Here is an 18,354-nt window from a genome sequence, read left to right as displayed (position 1 = left end):
TTACAAACTTATTTGTACAAAATCATCCCCCCCTCTGGTTTTTACACAAATCGCACCCTGTGTGTGTGTGTGTGTGTGTGTGTGTGTAAATGTGACCATGGAGAAATTAAGCATTGATGATGCCACATCATTGCGCCACATCATGCCTTTTATAAAACACAAATGCAGGCTCACCCATTCACAATGTCGTCCAACTGGTCCTTCCAACTGACTGGAGTTGCATTGAGTCAGCCAATCAACTAATTCCAAAGCGTCCAAAGTGGCTATTCTATCAAAACACATGCCTGCAGCATTGTTCTGCTCATGTACTGTAGCAGCATGTTGACACAGACACACGCCCACACACACACAGACTACACAGCTTTATGTCAACGGAGAAGAGATAGGTATCATTTCTGGTGAAATGGAGCAACCTTGGAGACACGCCTCAGCTTTATGTCAGAGGAGAAGCGATAGCTATCCTTTTTGGTGAAGTTGAACAACCTTAGATGATCTGAATCCAGTGTTCGAGAAAACCATTGCTGTTGGAAAGCAACTGGAAGAGTTCTTCATATCTGAACTAGGAGCTCTTCGCTACCGAAGGTGTGTGTAGCCAGAGACAGTGAGTGATGGACAACTTTAAAGGGCGGGTAATATCGGCATAGATAGCTTGAACTGAACACATGCAGGAAGAAGTGAGGGAGACGTTCTGTTATATGATGGTATATTGTACATGCTTCTTATTGAACGTCAGGATATAACTGGATGCAAACAAAATGCCATTTACAGGGCAGGGTCATCTACATTGCGTATTTTCAACATGACAAAAAAAGCTTATAGATTTTATCTTACGTATGTCTTTTTACACTGTTCCTCTAAGACGAGCTGGATAATGAAGATGGACAAGGATGGTCAGGAAAATGTCAAGGGTAAGTACACGAGAAGTTGACCTGCCTCATTTTGCCTAGTTACAGTGATACTTTGGTGTCACAGAATAATAACCTACAATGTAAAAACAGACTAACATAAAACAACATTAATACTTTGCAAATACAAAAAGAACAAGGTTTGTCCCAACACTTAGTTTAAATTTAAATTGGTCATTGAGGGTCATGTAAGGACAGCACATGCAAACAATTAGTGTTTTACATTGCACCTAATGCAGGCCTATATAACATAAAGACCGCAGATGTTTATACAACTTGGATAAAGGTTGCAATTGAATTTATTGTCAGTAGATTAGTACCTAAACGTTTTCTTCATTTCAGAATAGGTCAGGACAGAAAATAAAAAAGCTTATGTAATTTCATAGTTCATAGTTCTGAATGAATCTTGTATGACAAAACATTAAAGCATAAAATACTGTGTGTGTGTGTGCATGTGTGCATGTGTGTGTGTCTGAGTCTGTGTGTGGTGTGTGTGTGTGTGTGTGTGTCTGTGTGTGTGTCTGTGTGAGTGTTTTGAAGTGTGTGTGTGTGTGTGTGTGTGTGTGTGTGCAATCATATGTGTCTAGGAACATATCTACATATCTGTACTTGTCTGAGTTCATATGTATGTATGATGTGTGTATGTATGCATGTGTGTGTATGACAAAACATTAAAGCATTCTAAAGTACATGCAAAATATGTTTTGGTCCAAATAATGCACATTATCCAGAACCAAATCTTTCCATCATAGTTTGTCATAGTTTTTATTACATGATGCCTGACTTATCTGTAATCTGAGACAAAACAGCACCTAGTGACAAGCAGTCAAGTGTGATTTTATAATAATGGGAATGCAATGTCAAGAATGTCACTGCCTACCTGTCAAGAACATTTAAAGGACAAAGACGGCTTTGTCCTGAGATACCATGGGCAAGTATCCTGAACATGGGTTAAGCTAATATTATTATTTTTTTTCTAAATGGAGATCTCTCTTTAATCCAGGGCTATGTGGATCACATGTACAGTCCTACATATGTTGTGGTGACACACATTCACACTTACAGTTACGTAAGGGATAATGTATAGAACGCCGGTCATTACTGGGAAAATAAGTCCCGACAGGGTGAACCGGACCCCGACGCTCAGCGGAGGGGTCTTGTTCCGCCCTGAAGGTACTTATTATGACCGCCACGCAGCGAAGCGGCGGTCATATAGGTTTAGTCAGTTTTTTTTTTTTTCTTTTTTTTTTTTTTTTCTTTTTCGCATGCCCAAATTTCCGTCAATGATTCCCGGGACACTGAAAGACCGGGGTACACGAAACTTGGTGGGCATGTAACCCCACATGGATAGCATGGAACCATCATTTTTCGTTTTTGATCTGTTGCCCCCCCGCTGGACTGGACCCCCCGAAAGGAGGGTAGGGCAGACACAGTTTTCTGTGAATATCTCGAGAACCGTAGGGTTTAGGAGGACCATTTTTTTTTGTATGTTAATCTCAAGGGGCCATGTCAACCCATTCCATAACCACTCATTTCATGTATAGCGCCACCTAGTTAAACACAAAAAAGTAAAAATGAGGTGTTGTAATCGCAGGTATCTGTGACCTAACATAGTCAAAACTGCACGAAATTGGAAGTACAGGATCATTATGACATCCTCTGTATGCACGCCAAGTTTCGTGGAATTCCGTTCATGGGTGGCCACACAATAAATTAATTTATGTTACTATACACCAACTGGCCACAAACTGGGTACACAAAACTTGGTGGGCATGTAACCCCACATGGATAGCATGGAACCATGGAGGTATTATATATAACTGGAGAGAGTGACTAAGTCCCGCCCCCATTAATTTCAATGGCCCATGCTAGGCTAGCCACTTCAGCCAAAAAAACATGAAATTGACCGCAGCCATCTTTACGAAAATGGCGTTTCATGGGTGTTCGTTTCCGGCACCAGCTAGAATTAGCCTATTAGATTCCACGTTACAGACGGAGACAACGTAAGGTACCACGGTATGTCGTTGATGAAGATTGGACATTCCCTCAGAGGAAAAGAAGTTGTTCGGGAACGCGCTTCACCTCGTTATAAGCGCAAATTCATTTAATTGGTTGGGATAACATTTTGGGAATGGTGGTAAAGTTTGCCCTGTCTCTGAAGTCCTAGGTTATTTAATGTGATGTTCATATGTGATAATAAACGATGCGAATCAATATTGTGTCACTTTAGGCTTCACAAATAATGATCGATCCCTAAATACTATTTGGACAGGTTGTAGGCCTATTACGCAATAGGCTATCCAACGAAAATGACTATTAATTAAGTAGACATGGTATGTAAGAAACGTGTGGATAGCTGGGATTTTTGCTGCACCCAGTGTGAATTTGCAGCTTGTTAAGCCTAGGCTACATTTGCAGGCAGACGAAATGAAGCCAACGCAAGTTAAACTTCCGATAGAAGCGCACATCCCTCGGGTATTGTGGTTCGAGCAGGCATAGAGTCTGCAACTGTTGTTGGATATTTGGCTTTTGCCTCGACTGGCAGCCTGAACATTTAAATCAAATGCATAGCCTAATCTTGTCAATGTTGCAAGAAAGCAAACGAAATAAGTCATTGACATTTGTTTCGTTTTAAATCACTTGGGGAGACAGGTTATATGATCCAGACGTTGCGTTCTACAGAACTACAGCCTGTGCGTTTTAAAATAGTCTTCATACACAACGCAATGAGTAGGCTAATAATTGGATATAGGTCATTGCTATGCATCTGCCAAAGTGTATGGTCATAGTCAGTTACTTTAAGGTAATTACTTGGCACCCCGCATATACGGCAAATAATAGCCTAATATGACCACATTAACATTTCTTTTATTTACCACAAAGTCCGGTAATACAGCCTAAACCATGTAGGCATTAAGTCAAGTATCAGTAGCTTAATCCAAGTAGTTAGTTGTTTTATTTGTCGTCTTCCAGAAATGCAAACCAACATGGACGCGCGATGACGCTCGTGCCCAACACTAAACTCGTGCATGAGCTGTCATCTACCAATCACCATGTAAAAACTGGTGCCGGAAGTTGCAACCATGTAACGCCATGTTTTCAAAAATGTCGGCGGCCAAATACCATACTAAGTGGCTGAAGCTAACCCTTCAAATCCTGACCCCCTGCATGGAACCGTAATTTTTCGTTTTGATCTGTAGCCCCCCCCTCGCTGGACTGGACCCCCCGAAAGGAGGGTAGGGCAGACACAGTTCTCTGTGAATATCTTGAGAACTGTAGGGACTAGGATGACCATTTTTTTCCGTATGTTTGCCTCCAGGGGTCATGTTAACCCATTTCATGTGCACACATGTGCACAAACAGATACACACACACAGACATACATTCACAGTAATCATACGTATGACACATACTCACACAGTAGACATATGTACGCTTGCATGCACAGGCACATACGCAGTGTTGGGCAAGTTACTTCAAAATCGTAATGTATTATGTATTACTTATTACTGTCATTTCAAAGTAATTTGTTACATTATAATATTACTGTCTCTGAATTGTAACGCATTACACTACTATTGTATTACTTTTAAGTTACTTTTACCAAAATATTTTTGATTTGGAATTCTAAATGCAGTTTATTATGCTCAATGCAGCTCATTGCACTTCTAATGGAGGGCGATGTGGTATAACATAATGACTGAGCTAGGCTTAAGGCTAACAACAGTAGAATGCAATAGGCGCAGTGATGGCTCATGATGCAATACAAGGAACAATCATAGCCAGAATTTTGTTAAAAGCAGACAAAAGGTCGAAGTCTGGTCAATTGTGATAGAAATGCTGTAACTTTAGGCTTAGGCCTACTCATTAAAATCAACAGAGAGCCCACTACCTGTATATTGTAACCCAAAACTTGTCAAGACAGGCTACACAGTGCCGCTGCTGGCCATTTTGGTGCCCTAACTGCTGAAATACAGTATTAACCCAAGTATGTCATCATATGGTCAACTATAAAGATGTAATCTGCCTGTTCCTAGGGATGGGTATTTCTGAAACATGTAATATGTATTTGTATTTCAAATACAAAATAGTATTTTGTCATTTGTATTTTATTGGGTTGAAGGAAATGGCTCTAAGTAGATACTACACACAGGTGTAATGAATAATTGGTAATTAGGCAACAATGGTTTATTTTTATCGCAATCAGCTAATGTGAGAACAGCTGTGTTCAAAGACACACAGCTTTTCAGTGACGGCTATTGTTGAAGCATCAGCTCTGGTCTGAAGCACTGGTGTGAAGTCGTATGCAAGTAAAGATGAGTAAGTTTACCTGTGCAAGTTCACATAAGGACACCGACAAAGGCAACCATGTCCTATTGTCTCCATGCCCATCTTTAACAGAAAAAATGTCAGATATCTCAATGAACAACAATGACATCAATATATGGTAAGGTGTTGAGTGTGTTTGAATTCCCTTCCTTGTAGCATCCTTTTCGGCATTCTATAGTGGGGACAAGTTCACCTTGTTTAATTAAATAACAATTCTATTTCCTTATTAGCTGCATACTTGAGGTTGGAGATATATCAGAAGGCATATCAAGTTTCTCACATACTGGAACTTCAAGATACATAGGCTTATGATTTTCTTATTCAGTTCTGCACTGGACTTGAATTACGAAATTCGGCACAGATACACAATTATGATTTTGGCCTATTGATTATAATTTGGTTAATTGAAAGCTCTGTCAGTCGTTTTGGATAAGCATCAGCTAGATGACTAAATGTAGGGGGTATTAGGTATTTTATTTTGAAATACATTCTGATGTATTTTTGCCCATCCCTGCCTGTTCCCAGCATTAGAACAACACTTGGCGATGGTTAGCTTGTCACCTGTGATGATATATGCTAGGCCTAAGTGACTGACCTATCTGGGTGCGTTTGAAGATGCCTGATGAAATCAGACGTTGAATAGGCATAATTTATCCTGGTGCCACACACCTTGCATGTAGCTGTTCGCTTTTTTCCTCTGTGCACAAAGTTTTTGTAACTGAAAGTAGTAATAAAAGGCACAACTCCGGGAGGACTTCTTATCGCCATGGTCAATGCATTTATATCTGTGAGTGTGCGCACATAGCGCATGCGTTACATTGCACATTATGGCAAAGGGGCCATGCCGCTCGTTATACGTTTCACAAAGTATGTAGCAGTGAAATAAAATAGAAATACATGAATAAATTTAGATTAAAAAAGCAATAATTGCATGAAATACAGCTTGTTCAGGAGTCTCGAAGCTCGAGTCCGAGTCAAGTCTGAAGTCTTTTGAGTGGAGTCGCAAGTCAAGTCTGAAGTCACTGTTTTTGCAACCTAAGTCCTAAGTCCTAAGTGATCAAAACATAACACCACTTAATTTCAGGTTAAAATGCATTGTAATGCGCGTTACTGAAGTTTGTACCGAGTAAAATATTACCCAATTGTTTTTTGTAATGCCTTACATTACCGCGTTACAGCAAAAAGCAATATATTACAGTAATTACATTACTTTTGTAACTCGTTACTCCCAACACTGCATATGCAGGCACACACACAAGCACGCGCGCGCACACACACACACACACACACACACACACACACATAACATAAACATGTGCACACATGCACACAATTCAAGAATTTCTCAGAATTATGAACAGGCAAGATGGAGGTGGGGTTGTATAAAATGAATTTTACATGTGAAATCTATGAACTAATCATGTTTTGGTACTTGTTGTCTAGCAGATATCAGTGAGATTTGAGTGTGGATAATGCAATTTAGTGAGACAGCTAGAATCATACAGGCCTTTCAGCGTGATTTATTTTTGTGGACAAAAATGTGCTGGACTGGGCGGCGGTCATATTTTGTACCGCTCTGCGGTACATCTAGTTTTCCCAGTAATGACCGGCGTTCTATACATTATCCCGCTTATTACACGGCTACTTGCCAAACCGAAATAATAAACTCCCCACGATATGACTTTAGCCTACATAGCCTATTTGTTACCGTTCATCGTGGCATTTGCTGAAAAACAAATAGTTCGCATCAACAGACGCTGAATTTGAATCAAACATTCTTTAGAACACAGCTGATCAACCGTCTGCTTTCACTTTTGAATGAAGTTCCAGTCCTTGCGTATATGAAAGATGTATCAGAAGCACAAAACCCGTTGCCATTGACAGCGGTAATTATATGTTTGCAGCGGTAATTACATGAATATACCGTAGAACTTTGGGAAATCCCATTCAAGCCAATGGAGCATTTTACTTGTCTTGTGAAGAGCCGTGTAATAATGCACAATACTATTTCAATTGGTATTGCTTCTTTTAGTGCTACTAGCCTACTACAATTACTACAACCAAAACTACTTGTTCTTAACTCTCTCTCTCCCAACTTTTTCGCCTGCCCTTTCCTGCCCTGAATCTCAGGTGCTGAGCTAGTGCACGAGTTTCGGGCAGAGCTGACTGAGCGCGTCAGGGAGACCCGACGCATCGCCAAGGCGCTCCTGACACAGGGGCTGGTGGCTAGTGAGGAGTACCAGGCACTGGTGGGCGGCTCTAGCAGCCGTGAGCGGATGGCAGGGATCTTCAGGGCCTTGGAGGCTGGGGGAGCGCGGGCCATGGGCGCCCTCTATTGGCTGCTGCTGGAACACGAGTCGGAGCTCATGCTGGAGATGGGTGCGTTTTTGCCTACTGTCTCTCAGTCTGTGTCTGACACAAACAAAACAAAATGTGAAAACACAGATACACACACGCGTACAGACTCAATTTCACTGACTGACACACACACAAACACACACGCACACACAGAAACTCTGTATAAACAGAGAAAAACACTGGTACATGCATACACACTAACATCTGGCTTTCAAATGCTATAGCCCCAGATGTTTTTTTAATAACAAATAAAATTTTCAGAAGATAGGCTATTTTATATGAAATGCATATGGATAATTAAAAACAACGCAGGAACTATTCATATTTCTTAATTTCAATCATGCATTTAAAACCCTTTAATGTAACATACATGTATCTTTATTCAAGAATGCACATATACGTTCTAGGTCATCTGCATTTCTTTCAAGCATTTGATCTAACTTTACCCACACTGCTTGACAGTGTTGGCATGCATGCATTTTGACCCGAGTACAGGAGAGATAAAGTCTGTTCCGTGATACAGGGCTTGTGACTGTTGACATCTGATAGCTATCAATAAGCGCTTTCAGACATACGTGTAAGACCGGAGGTTCTGCCGATGTTAAACGGTGGGGCCGTATATCTGAACGACATAACCGGTCATATGGAAGTCCGAATTCACCCGGTGTTTATACTACCCCCGACCTAGTATTTCCTCCGGACATTATGTAAATGTGCTGTGTCTGAACGAGGAGTAGAACATTCGGTTAAAATCACACCTAGTGAGAGGGCGTGTTGGTGACGTTTCTTTCATGCGTCCATGTGGTTAGATCTGACTTAAATGCCAGTGTTATGATGGAGTGGCATAGTGCTGTCCAGAAAATCTCCAACCTGGAAAGATGCAGACATCACGGAGCTACTGTCCATGAGGGCATACAACATTTTGATAGAACACCTGAAAGGAATGTTAGAGACACGTTAGGCTACAACTGCATGGCAAGGAGAAACGAATTCAGAAGACTGAATCATCATAAGCAGAAGGCGCTGAAAAGGCAGTAGCCTATAGCGACGTCGTTGACGACAATAACAGGAGTATTTAATAAATTGTTAGCCAACACGGTTTTCTGTTCATTGATAGCCTTCATGACCTGCTGAGCTCGCTGATATTTGCTGAGCATATATGCCTAGAGAAAATGAAAACGAAGAAAACCCAACTTTGTTCCAAGCTCCTTACGTAAATGCTACACATGGGGAGAGGATGCTTTTGGAAAGGTAAGGTCAGTATTAGGTCCGCAGTTTAGCATCATATCTGAATCATCCGAAGGGTAGGACCTCCGTTTGACAAACCTCCTCATATACTCCGGAGGTTATATCTGAAAGCGCTTAATGTGAGAAACCAGGGCAGAGGGTTTGAAATTGGACATTGAAAAAAAAATCTATTGCTGATTAGGTTATGTAACCAAGCCACCAGGGTAAAAAGGAAAATGCGAGGCTCAACGTCGTAGATTGCTTCGATAAATGGCGTTTTATGCCCCTAACGTTGTCTTCAAAGCAGAGCTGCCTGGAAGGCACTTGGGTTAGCCATGGGTTAAGGTTAGGGTTGGGGAAAGGTTTAGGATTAGGTGCCTTTAAATCAGCGGTGGCAGCGCTGCCTGGAAGACGACGTTGGGAGCATAAAACACCATCGAGCCATTGCTTCATCATCTACAAGCTGGGTTGATGAAAGTGATCTTCAATTAGACTTCATTCAGTCTGACGTGGAACATGGGATAAACATTAAATGTCAAAAGTGAATGAAATGCCCAAACTCTCATTCCTTTTGAGTTCTAGTTCCATTTGCCCTGTACCTCACCAGTGGGGATGTGCACACTACTACAACTACTCTAAACATTAAATTACCTTATAAGGTATAAGGCTGTGTAATCAAATTGTTGAGTCTCCAGTGGTGAGGCTAGAATATGTGATTAGCCTATCTTGGTGTGGTCAACAAGGTAAAAGATAATTATGAGAACTGTGTAGATGCTACACCCCCAACCCCACTACCCACTCTGCTACCAGTCCACATTGATGGGGTCAATGTGGAGGTGGTAAGCACCTACAAGTATCTGGGTCTCCACCTGGACAATAAACTTGACTGGTCAGCCAACACTGATGCACTCTACAAGAAAGGGCAGAGCAGGCTACTTCCTGAGGAGGCTGCGGTCCTTCAATGTGTGCAGCAAGCTCCTCAGGATGTTCTACCAGTCTGTGGTTGCCAGCGTCCTCTTCTATGCAGTAGTATGTTGGGGAGGAAGCACAAGGAAGAAGGATGCGGGGCGAATTGACAGGCTGGTAAGGAAAGCTGGCTCTGTAGTGGCAGCTGAACTGGAGTGCATCACTTCACTATCTGACAAAAGGACCCTGAACAAACTGATCAACATCTTGGACAATGAGTGTCACCCACTCCACAGCACTATTGTTAAGCAGAAGAGCCTGATCAGCTGGAGACTTCTCTCACTGCCTTGTACAACAGACAGACTGAGAAAGTCATTTGTCCCCAGGGCCATTGAACTGTTCAATGCTTCACTTAAGGGAAGAGGAGAGATAGACTTCTCTGCATAGTCTGTCTGCCTCTTCACCCCCTCCATGTTTGGATACTGTCTGTCCACTAGCCACTTTTACCACTGTCTTTCTGCCTCACTGTTTGCGTGCTATATTAGCACATTAGCACATATGCATAACCCCTCCCTCCATGCCATAGCCGAACTGTGGCCACACTTATACCTTTTCTTAAAGGGACACCAGGCAACGTTTTCGTGTTAATTAATCATCTTCGTAAGTCGGTATATGGTTAAATGACTCATTACAGGGCGAATGAAGGCTCTCTCGCCCGCCCCTACTGCCTGTAGGAAGAATATCCCACTTGCAAGTTCGGTGTATCCCACCCGCCGACCGAAGCAGGATCAGTTTACAGCACAGAGGCAGGCTAACAAAACGCTAGAGATTGTTGCAAACGAAGAAGCAGCGAAAACCCTTGACGGAAGACGCAAAGAAAAGGAAAAGAGCTTCAGACCGAGTGAGGGGGAGTTTCGTAGAGAAAAAGCATCAGGCTTGCCTGGTGTCCCTTTAAAATAGTTAAATATATAGATATATAGACTTTATTATTGTTGCACTGTTGGACTTACTCATTTGCACTATCACCATGACCACTATCACCATTGCACTATCACCATGACACTCATTCACATATTCACACAGGGCACCTTACCTTACTATGCACAGAGAATCACAGGCTCAGTCCCTGCCTCAGTCATTGCAAGCGCCTCTGATTGATTAATAACCACTATGTGGATACTGTTTTTAGAATTGATTTAGATTAAGTGTTAGTATAATTTGTATTGTAGTATGTTTGGTATATTCTTTATCTTCTACTGTCCTTATTGCTTAGTTGTGTTTTTATATTATATACTTTAATTACTTTGATTACTTTTTCTGCTGTTAAAGAATGTGAATGTCTGTATGCTGCTGAGACCTTGAATTTCCCCTGGGGATCAATAAAGTATCTATCTATCTATCTATCCACTCTGTGCCCATTCACATATTAGTGACGCCCCTGTGAACACAATCTTGATAATATACTGTACTACCAACAGGGGCGGACTGGCCATCTGGCAATTTCCCTGTGGGCCGACCCACCTTTTGGGCCAATAGAAAAGGATATACTGTATAATCTACAGTTTTTCTCAGTCACTTTGCAATCAAAATGACAAGTCATGATGCCATTGTTTGTCAAGATAGTCTAACTGTTTTGTCTTGTTGTCAATATGACAGTTTACTGTATGTTCTATGCAAGGCAGCACTATTTTCTATTTCAAAACTACAAAATTACACATTATTGTCAGTTGATTGCATGACAGTGGATGTTTCAATGTTTTTTTCTGTTGATAGACATTGTGACAGTATATAGAAAAAAAAGGCTTTTACAGCATTGTGCAAATGAAAAAGTACCAATATACAGTAAAACACCTCTTGGTCAGAGCTGTGCATCACTATAGGGCTACATATGTCTATACATCCTCCTGACGTTCCTGTCTATTAGGTCACATGATATGCTAGACAGACTGTGACAACTAGTTATGACAACTACTGTAGTTCAACACATTTGCATGTAATGACAAGCTATGAATAAGGACAATTTGTTTTATGGGGTAGGACTATTCAGCAGGGAACAAATATCGTGCATTTTGACCAACATGACATTAGCCATTGCAAATTCAAAAAACAGCAGACATCAGTTGCATGGATGTACTAAGGCATTGCTATTTGTTCAAAATGGGGAGAAACTGCTTCAATGATGTGCACACATCATAAGATGATATGGAGTTTGAACAAACAGTTTTGAGAATTACCATTCTGATCTGAGAAATCCAAATCCAATACCAAAGCAACTGTTAAAAACTGTAACTCATTTGGCCAACGATTGGCCCAATTAGAACAGTCAGCGGCCCATTGGCTCATTTTCCATACTGACACTAGACTGAACCAGTAACAGCTCTTGACAGGCGCCACCCCTCTCATTTTGACTCAGAGCCAGGATTCTGTGAAAATCAATGTAGCCTTTATGTTAAAATTGTGCCAGTTTGTCTGGTGATCTTGTTTATAGCTGTGGTTGTAATTAAGGATGTTGTAACGTCTAATTTCAGTGATTCAAATCGTATTCCTGTTGCGACTGGCATGTGAACAAGTGAAACCTGTTTAGCATTCCATTCAACTCACTCAAACTGCTATTGCTGATTCATTTCCTTAGTTTTGTTTCCTTAAAATCTCCCCACATTTATTATAATTCAGATAGCCGTTGGTGCAACTGTGAGTTCATTTTAAATGTTGTAGTACTGTTGAATTGTATTGTAATGTATTGTATTGTACTGAAACATTCTGATATGTTATGTAATGTGAAAATTTATTTCAGTACAATTCCACAATTACAACCAATTACAATTAACACATACAACATCCTCCAAAATGAACAAACAGCTTGATCAACACCTCTCTAAATTACTTGAGTCAAATACTGCATGTTATTTATTGAACTGGATTAATAGACTATTTGCCTATAAGTATAGCATTGTGATAATGTATGGGTCATTCCACATCAATTCAGTACCTTTTAGGGAAATCCCACCAATTTAGGCCTCAAACACCTCTGAAAAAAATGTCTAAACATGGCTGAGTGGAAATTCTCACAGGATTCTTTGGCATTTTAAAGCTGCTTCTGTAGAATCATCTGGAGAAAATGTTCTGAATTCATCACATACTATACCTATTAATGTGCCAGCATGCTAAGTCTAAGCATGCTAAGTGATCTAGATTTTGAGATATGGTCGATTAAAAATTGACCCCCTCTCCTTGCCAAACTGCCTGTGTCTTGGAGGATATTGGACTGATATCAAACAAAAATTGCAGTGTGTCTCAACCCATGTTTATTAATTCCCTATCAATGTCACCTTTCCCTCAGAGCGTGCTCAGTTTCTCAGTGAGACAAAAGAAGACCTCCTTCAGCGTTTAACACGGGCGGAGACTGTGGCCAATAAGCTCCTGGGGGAGGGGCTACTGAGTGAGGAGGCATATTTCCGTGTCAGCTCTACCAAGGGTGACGAGAGGAGGGCCCAGGAGCTGTGGGCGGGTCTAGAGATGGGCGGCACCACATCAAAGGATGGATTCTATAGGGCGCTGCTTCACTGCCAACCCTTGCTGTATAGAGAACTGGGCAAGTTGTTTTTTTTGTTATTGTTTTTGTTCATGGTCTTGGTCTACATTGATACTCTCAATGTGCATGGAGAACTGGTTGAATATTTTCCGGTAACACTTTACTTGACAGTATCGACATAAGAGTGACATGAACTGTCATGACACATGAAACCTAACCCTAACACCTTATCCTAATCCTAACCTCTAACCCTAACTCTAAACCTAATCCTAACCCTAACTTGTTATGAATGTCACATATTAACAGAAGCGTTATGTCATAAACGTTTATGACTTATTAATGACACATTCATGACAGTGTCATGTCACTCTTATGTCAACACTGTCAAGTAAAGTGTAACCCCTTATCCTATTTTCCTTTTCTATTTTAGTCACTTTAGTCACACTCAAGTTTCCTTTCATCCTTCTCCAATTTATTTCATAATCAATCATACCCCCCCCCCCCCCCCCAATATATATATATATATATATATATACACCAGAAATTATGGTCAACTTAAAACTACTGTTGTCCTACAGCTAGTGACATAGCAAAAGGCCAACAACCATTTATATTAATGTTAGCCTATTTCATTACATGTAGGCCTATAGACTAATAGATTAGTAGGCCCACTCGTGAACAGATGCAATAGCTGCATCTTTTGCTCGTTTCTCCTCTCCTTTGCTCTTTTATCCTACCTGATGGCTTGTCCCTTTCTTGTCCTGTGTTTATTTGGCACTCCAGAATCAAATCACCTACTGTATCCCTCAAAACAGTCAACCATTGTCAAAACGAAACCAATTCATTTTTGTGTGCAGATTCGTTTTGTAGGTATTATCTTTTTTTTTTTACACTATTTCACAATCCAGAAAAAAATAACAGGTAGCCAAAGTTATGAATGAAATGTGCTGTTGTTGGAAGCAATTCGTAGTATGAATGACTTTAGTGTTAGTTATGTGATAGGCCTATTCCCTGCTCCAGAGGTCAATCCCCTGGCCGCCCCTCCTCCTTTCCCTTCTCAACTTCTGTGTGCGAGACTTTCTCAGCAGCAAGCACGGGCGTCTGCAAAGTAGCCTATATAGGGCACCCATTCCCCATATGGTGACATACGACTGATGTGCAGATGAGTAAAACTGATAAATACTAATGCCGTCCCCATGTGTCATGAAAAAATGCCGCCCCAGGCGGCTGCCCACTTCGCCCATGCCAAAACCCACTACTGCTCATAATATCACTGACAGATAGACATTTATCTTACACGTTCCCCCTCCCTGTATGTCAAGAGAATGTGCGCTCATTTTACTAAATTGTGGTGTCATTTTACTAGTTTGTGTGCACAATTTAGTATATTGTGTGCTTGTTTTACTACATAGTGCTCTAGTAAATTGTGGTCTTATTTTATAAGATTGTGCACTCAATTTAGTAAATCGTGTGCACAATTTACTAAATTGTGTGCTCATTCTCCAAAAATTAAAATAAGAGCACAATTTAGTAAAATGAGCGTACTATTTAGTAAAATGTGTGCACAATTTAGTAGTTCTGTACTAATAGTAGTAGTTCTGTTTAGAATGAATACCCAGCTAAAATAGTCTCTCTCTCTTTCTCTCTCTCTTTACCATAAGACATGTAAATGTGATAGTGATGATGACATCATCAGAGTTGGAATCTCTCTTTTTCCTGTGACCATTCCTGTTCAATACATTTATTATATACTCTCTCTCTCTCTTTTCTCTCTCTCTCTCTCTCTCTCTCTCTCTCTCTCTCTCTCTCACACACACACACTCTAAACCTACTCAAAAGTAAAACAAGGCTCATCATGCGATAGATGTAAAGATAGATGTATAGATCTACAGACAGATATTTTCAAGCTAATAGTCTTTTCCTTTCTTTCATCTTCACAGAGAAGGAACGAGTGATGAGAATGTGCGGAATAAACAGAGGGAGTGAGGAGAATGGACTGGAGAGAAGAAGAACGGAGCTACAGAAAGAGGAGAAGAGACTCCAGCTGGAGAGAGAAAATATGAAGAGAGAGAGGGATGAGCTAGAGTGTGCCCGGGCAGAGGTAGAGAAAGCGAAGGAGGAGATACGGAAGGAGACTGAACAGCTACAGCTAATCAGAGAAAAGCTGAAGGAAAGGACAAAGTCCCAAAGTGGAGGACACCTGATAATTTAGAAGAGAAAATGACATTGCCTTGGTTATAGCATCAGTTGTTGACAGATGAATGGTCTCCTTCAAGACTGCTTTGAAGCAAATTCTGATGCTGGTTACTCCCCTTATAGCGAAACTCCATTCTAACAAAAAACTATTTTTGGATCAATTCAATGTCTATCGCAGTTTTGAGTGAGACCTGAATATGCGTTTATAACTGAATAGCATATAGCATAGCTTTGAGGGCAACTTCACTATTTCAAAGTAAATTGACCTTTTAAGCCATTAGGCTCAAAAATAATATGCTATGGCGAGGCATTTTCTAGACAGCAAGTATTTTTACCTTTGTTAGTGTAAAGAAAGGTAGCTAAAGACTGTTTAGAGTGCATTACCTTGCTCTTTTTCAGGTTTCCACCATCTTGTGAGGAGAAAGTAGGCTATGTACAAGTTGAGTACCGACCGCTCCTCCTTTTGTGTCTGTTGACAGTAGCTTGTTTCGCATTCGGCAATTCACTTGTACAGATTTTCTCCAAACAAGATGGTCGCAATTGGATTGGTTATCATCCACAAATAGACCCAACTTTAACAGCATATTTAACATCACAACATCAACTGCTGACATCAGACACCATCAAAATAAATGATTTGTTGTATTTACCATAATATGTTATTAAATAAACCTGTTGTATTATATGTTTGTTGTTATTGCATTCATAATTCACAAAGCTATGCTGAAGTTAATCATGGTTCTGAAGTAACATATGTTTTTGAAACATGAGATGATAGATAAACATAACTACTTCTTTTCATTCAGATCTGAGTCCAACAATAGCTAAGCTACTGTTACACAATATGTGTTGAAAATAACACAATTTGCATTGAAAACCATTCCAAAGGCCAAGGGAATCAGGATGCATATTACACTGGATCCATGAAATAACTTGCCTTTAAAAATCTGCCTGCCACTATGGGAATTTAACATAGGGGGTTCCTTACTAATGACCTCTGTATTTTAAGGGATAACATTTATCAATTTACGATACATGTTTCATTCACAAAGTAAATTGGTGTCCTTAAAGGTTGGATTTTTCCTCATTTTTTTAATTAAGGCATTAAGATCAATTTCCAAAAGATGATCTTTTATTCCTCTTTTTAGTCAACTATAGCATGTTTTACTGTAACTTATGCACAGCACTGTATTATTAGAACATTCTACAGCTAGACTCAATAAAGCAAAACCTCTCATCTTTACCTTATGAATTATTGTATTAAAAGAATTGTCCCAAAAGTGTTAAGTGTCTATTTTTATTTTATTTTATATAATGTTTTTTTTCCCTGCTAGGATATTATTTCATGAGTTTACTTTCCATGTTGTACCTGTACTTTTTTGCTCAATAAAAAAATATTAATCACAAAAATATATATGCTACAGGCCATCAAAATAAAGTTAGCCTACTCAATCCCATCCCAATAGCACCGTTTCTAGAAAGCGTTGTTTGCTAACTTGGGGCTCGTTTCTAGAAAGCGTCGTTTGCTAACTTGCGTCGCAACCTTGGTAGTTTGCTCCGTCGTTCTTGGATTTGGTGTTTCTAAAAAAAAGGAAGTTCAAACTCTCAATCGCAAACAAGGATGCAAAGTTTGGTCATTTGAACTACTGCCCCTGGGCAGTCGCACTTGTGCCTAACAAAAAATCACAACCGCCTAACCAAAAATTATGAAGTGGATGTTTATCTTGTGACTCAATGATTGATCTATCCTGTAGCTTTATTTTGATTAAGAGACTGACTCCCCTACTTGGCTCATTCTTGCTATTTATGCTAATTCAAGTATTGCCTTGCTTTTTGATAAGCTAGTATTATAATCTTCACAGACTCTTAAAATCAGTAGGCTACAGTGCTAAATGGTGTAGTGGCTAAAGCAGGTGACTTGTTATCCCAGCGTTGTAGGTTCGATTTTCTTATGATGTGATATTGTCCTCTTGCCTGCAGGTGATCTGTGACACGTACATTCAATTATTTTTGACTGATGTCTTGTACCTATTGGTCTCTCGATGTAGAGTAACTATATACATAAATATGTATGGTCAAAACCTATTGTTGTGTCTGAGATAGGATGCGAACTCCGGCCGATGCAGCAACTGGAATCCATGCATTTCCACAGAATTATTTTTGGAATCTGATCCCTTATCATACCTGTTCATTCGTACTCGTCGCTCGACTTATCGTGACTAAATTCAAGATGGCGGCGAACGGTAAACTTCCTGAAGGTACTGTCTGTATAAATCGTCTTGTAAATAAACTACCAGTGCTTTTTCAAAGTTCTCAATGTCTCGTTTTAAATGCCAGGGCCCTCGGAATGATTTATTTGCATGGCTAGGTCGATGCCCGAGGCACCCCCTTTGAAAACCTGTTGGTAGCATCGGCTAACTAGCGCCAGATTTCGGAGTGCAGGGGACAAGCTGAGATGAGCTATGAGACATACGTTCACACTCGGTATCATATTTCAACACACTTTAGGTCAATATCACACCGGAATTCTCCTTTAAAGCAACACCAATCCAACCAGTTTTTTGTACCTTAAAATAATGTTTCCAAAACATTCCAAAACGGCACTTCTGCATTCACATCACGGCCCTCTATCGGCTATAACCGCACTATGTAAGTTTGCCAGATCGGGTAGCGGATCTGTAGTTTGATGGAATGAGACATAAGAAACTACAAATTTGACTTGCATCTGAAGTCGCAATACATCGTACTTTCATAAAATCATGCAACATATTCTACCTTGTCTGTGGACATTGTTATTTGCAAAGCCGGTGCTGGATAAACAAATAGTGTGTTTGACAGAGGAAAAGTGTTGCTTTAATAGTGCAATGGCTAAACAAAAAAGAATCCTGGGGCATATTGTCA

At 40.3% G+C, this 18,354-nt stretch overlaps 1 protein-coding gene across 2 annotated transcripts; it reads left to right on the top strand.

Moving 5' to 3' along the window:
* The first annotated feature begins 387 nt into the window (after positions 1-387).
* LOC143127327 (uncharacterized) lies at positions 388-16,138 on the top strand. 2 transcript variants are annotated; one of them, XM_076288751.1, is made up of 5 exons: positions 388-582; positions 860-908; positions 7,365-7,613; positions 13,066-13,317; positions 15,198-16,138. In XM_076288751.1, the coding sequence occupies exons 2-5, from the start codon at positions 872-874 to the stop codon at positions 15,467-15,469; spliced, it is 810 nt and encodes a 269-aa protein (XP_076144866.1). In that variant the 5' UTR covers positions 388-582; positions 860-871; the 3' UTR covers positions 15,470-16,138. The 2 variants fall into 2 exon arrangements, with proteins under 2 accessions (XP_076144866.1, XP_076144865.1); XM_076288750.1 differs by having other exon boundaries at positions 388-601.
* Positions 16,139-18,354: the final 2,216 nt, after the last annotated feature.

The sequence above is a fragment of the Alosa pseudoharengus genome, unplaced genomic scaffold (assembly GCF_046254945.1).
Source record: "Alosa pseudoharengus isolate Yale_2024_CS ecotype anadromous, Long Island Sound unplaced genomic scaffold, YU_APseudo_1.1 YU_APseudo_1.1_scf_17, whole genome shotgun sequence".
Taxonomy (NCBI): Eukaryota; Metazoa; Chordata; class Actinopteri; order Clupeiformes; family Clupeidae; genus Alosa; species Alosa pseudoharengus.
The sequence above is the reverse complement of the archived record's forward strand: the minus strand, read 5'-3'. Positions and strand labels throughout refer to the sequence as shown.

What these genes read in the sequence shown, in the direction of transcription:
- LOC143127327 (XM_076288751.1), top strand. Translation starts at nt 872, where the DNA reads ATGAAGATGGACAAGGATGGTCAGGAAAATGTCAAGG. An exon ending in TGGTCAGGAAAATGTCAAGG is followed by an intron (nt 909 to 7,364) that starts GTAAGTACACGA and finishes CCTGAATCTCAG; the next exon opens with GTGCTGAGCTAGTGCACGAG. An exon ending in GGAGCTCATGCTGGAGATGG is followed by an intron (nt 7,614 to 13,065) that starts GTGCGTTTTTGC and finishes CCTTTCCCTCAG; the next exon opens with AGCGTGCTCAGTTTCTCAGT.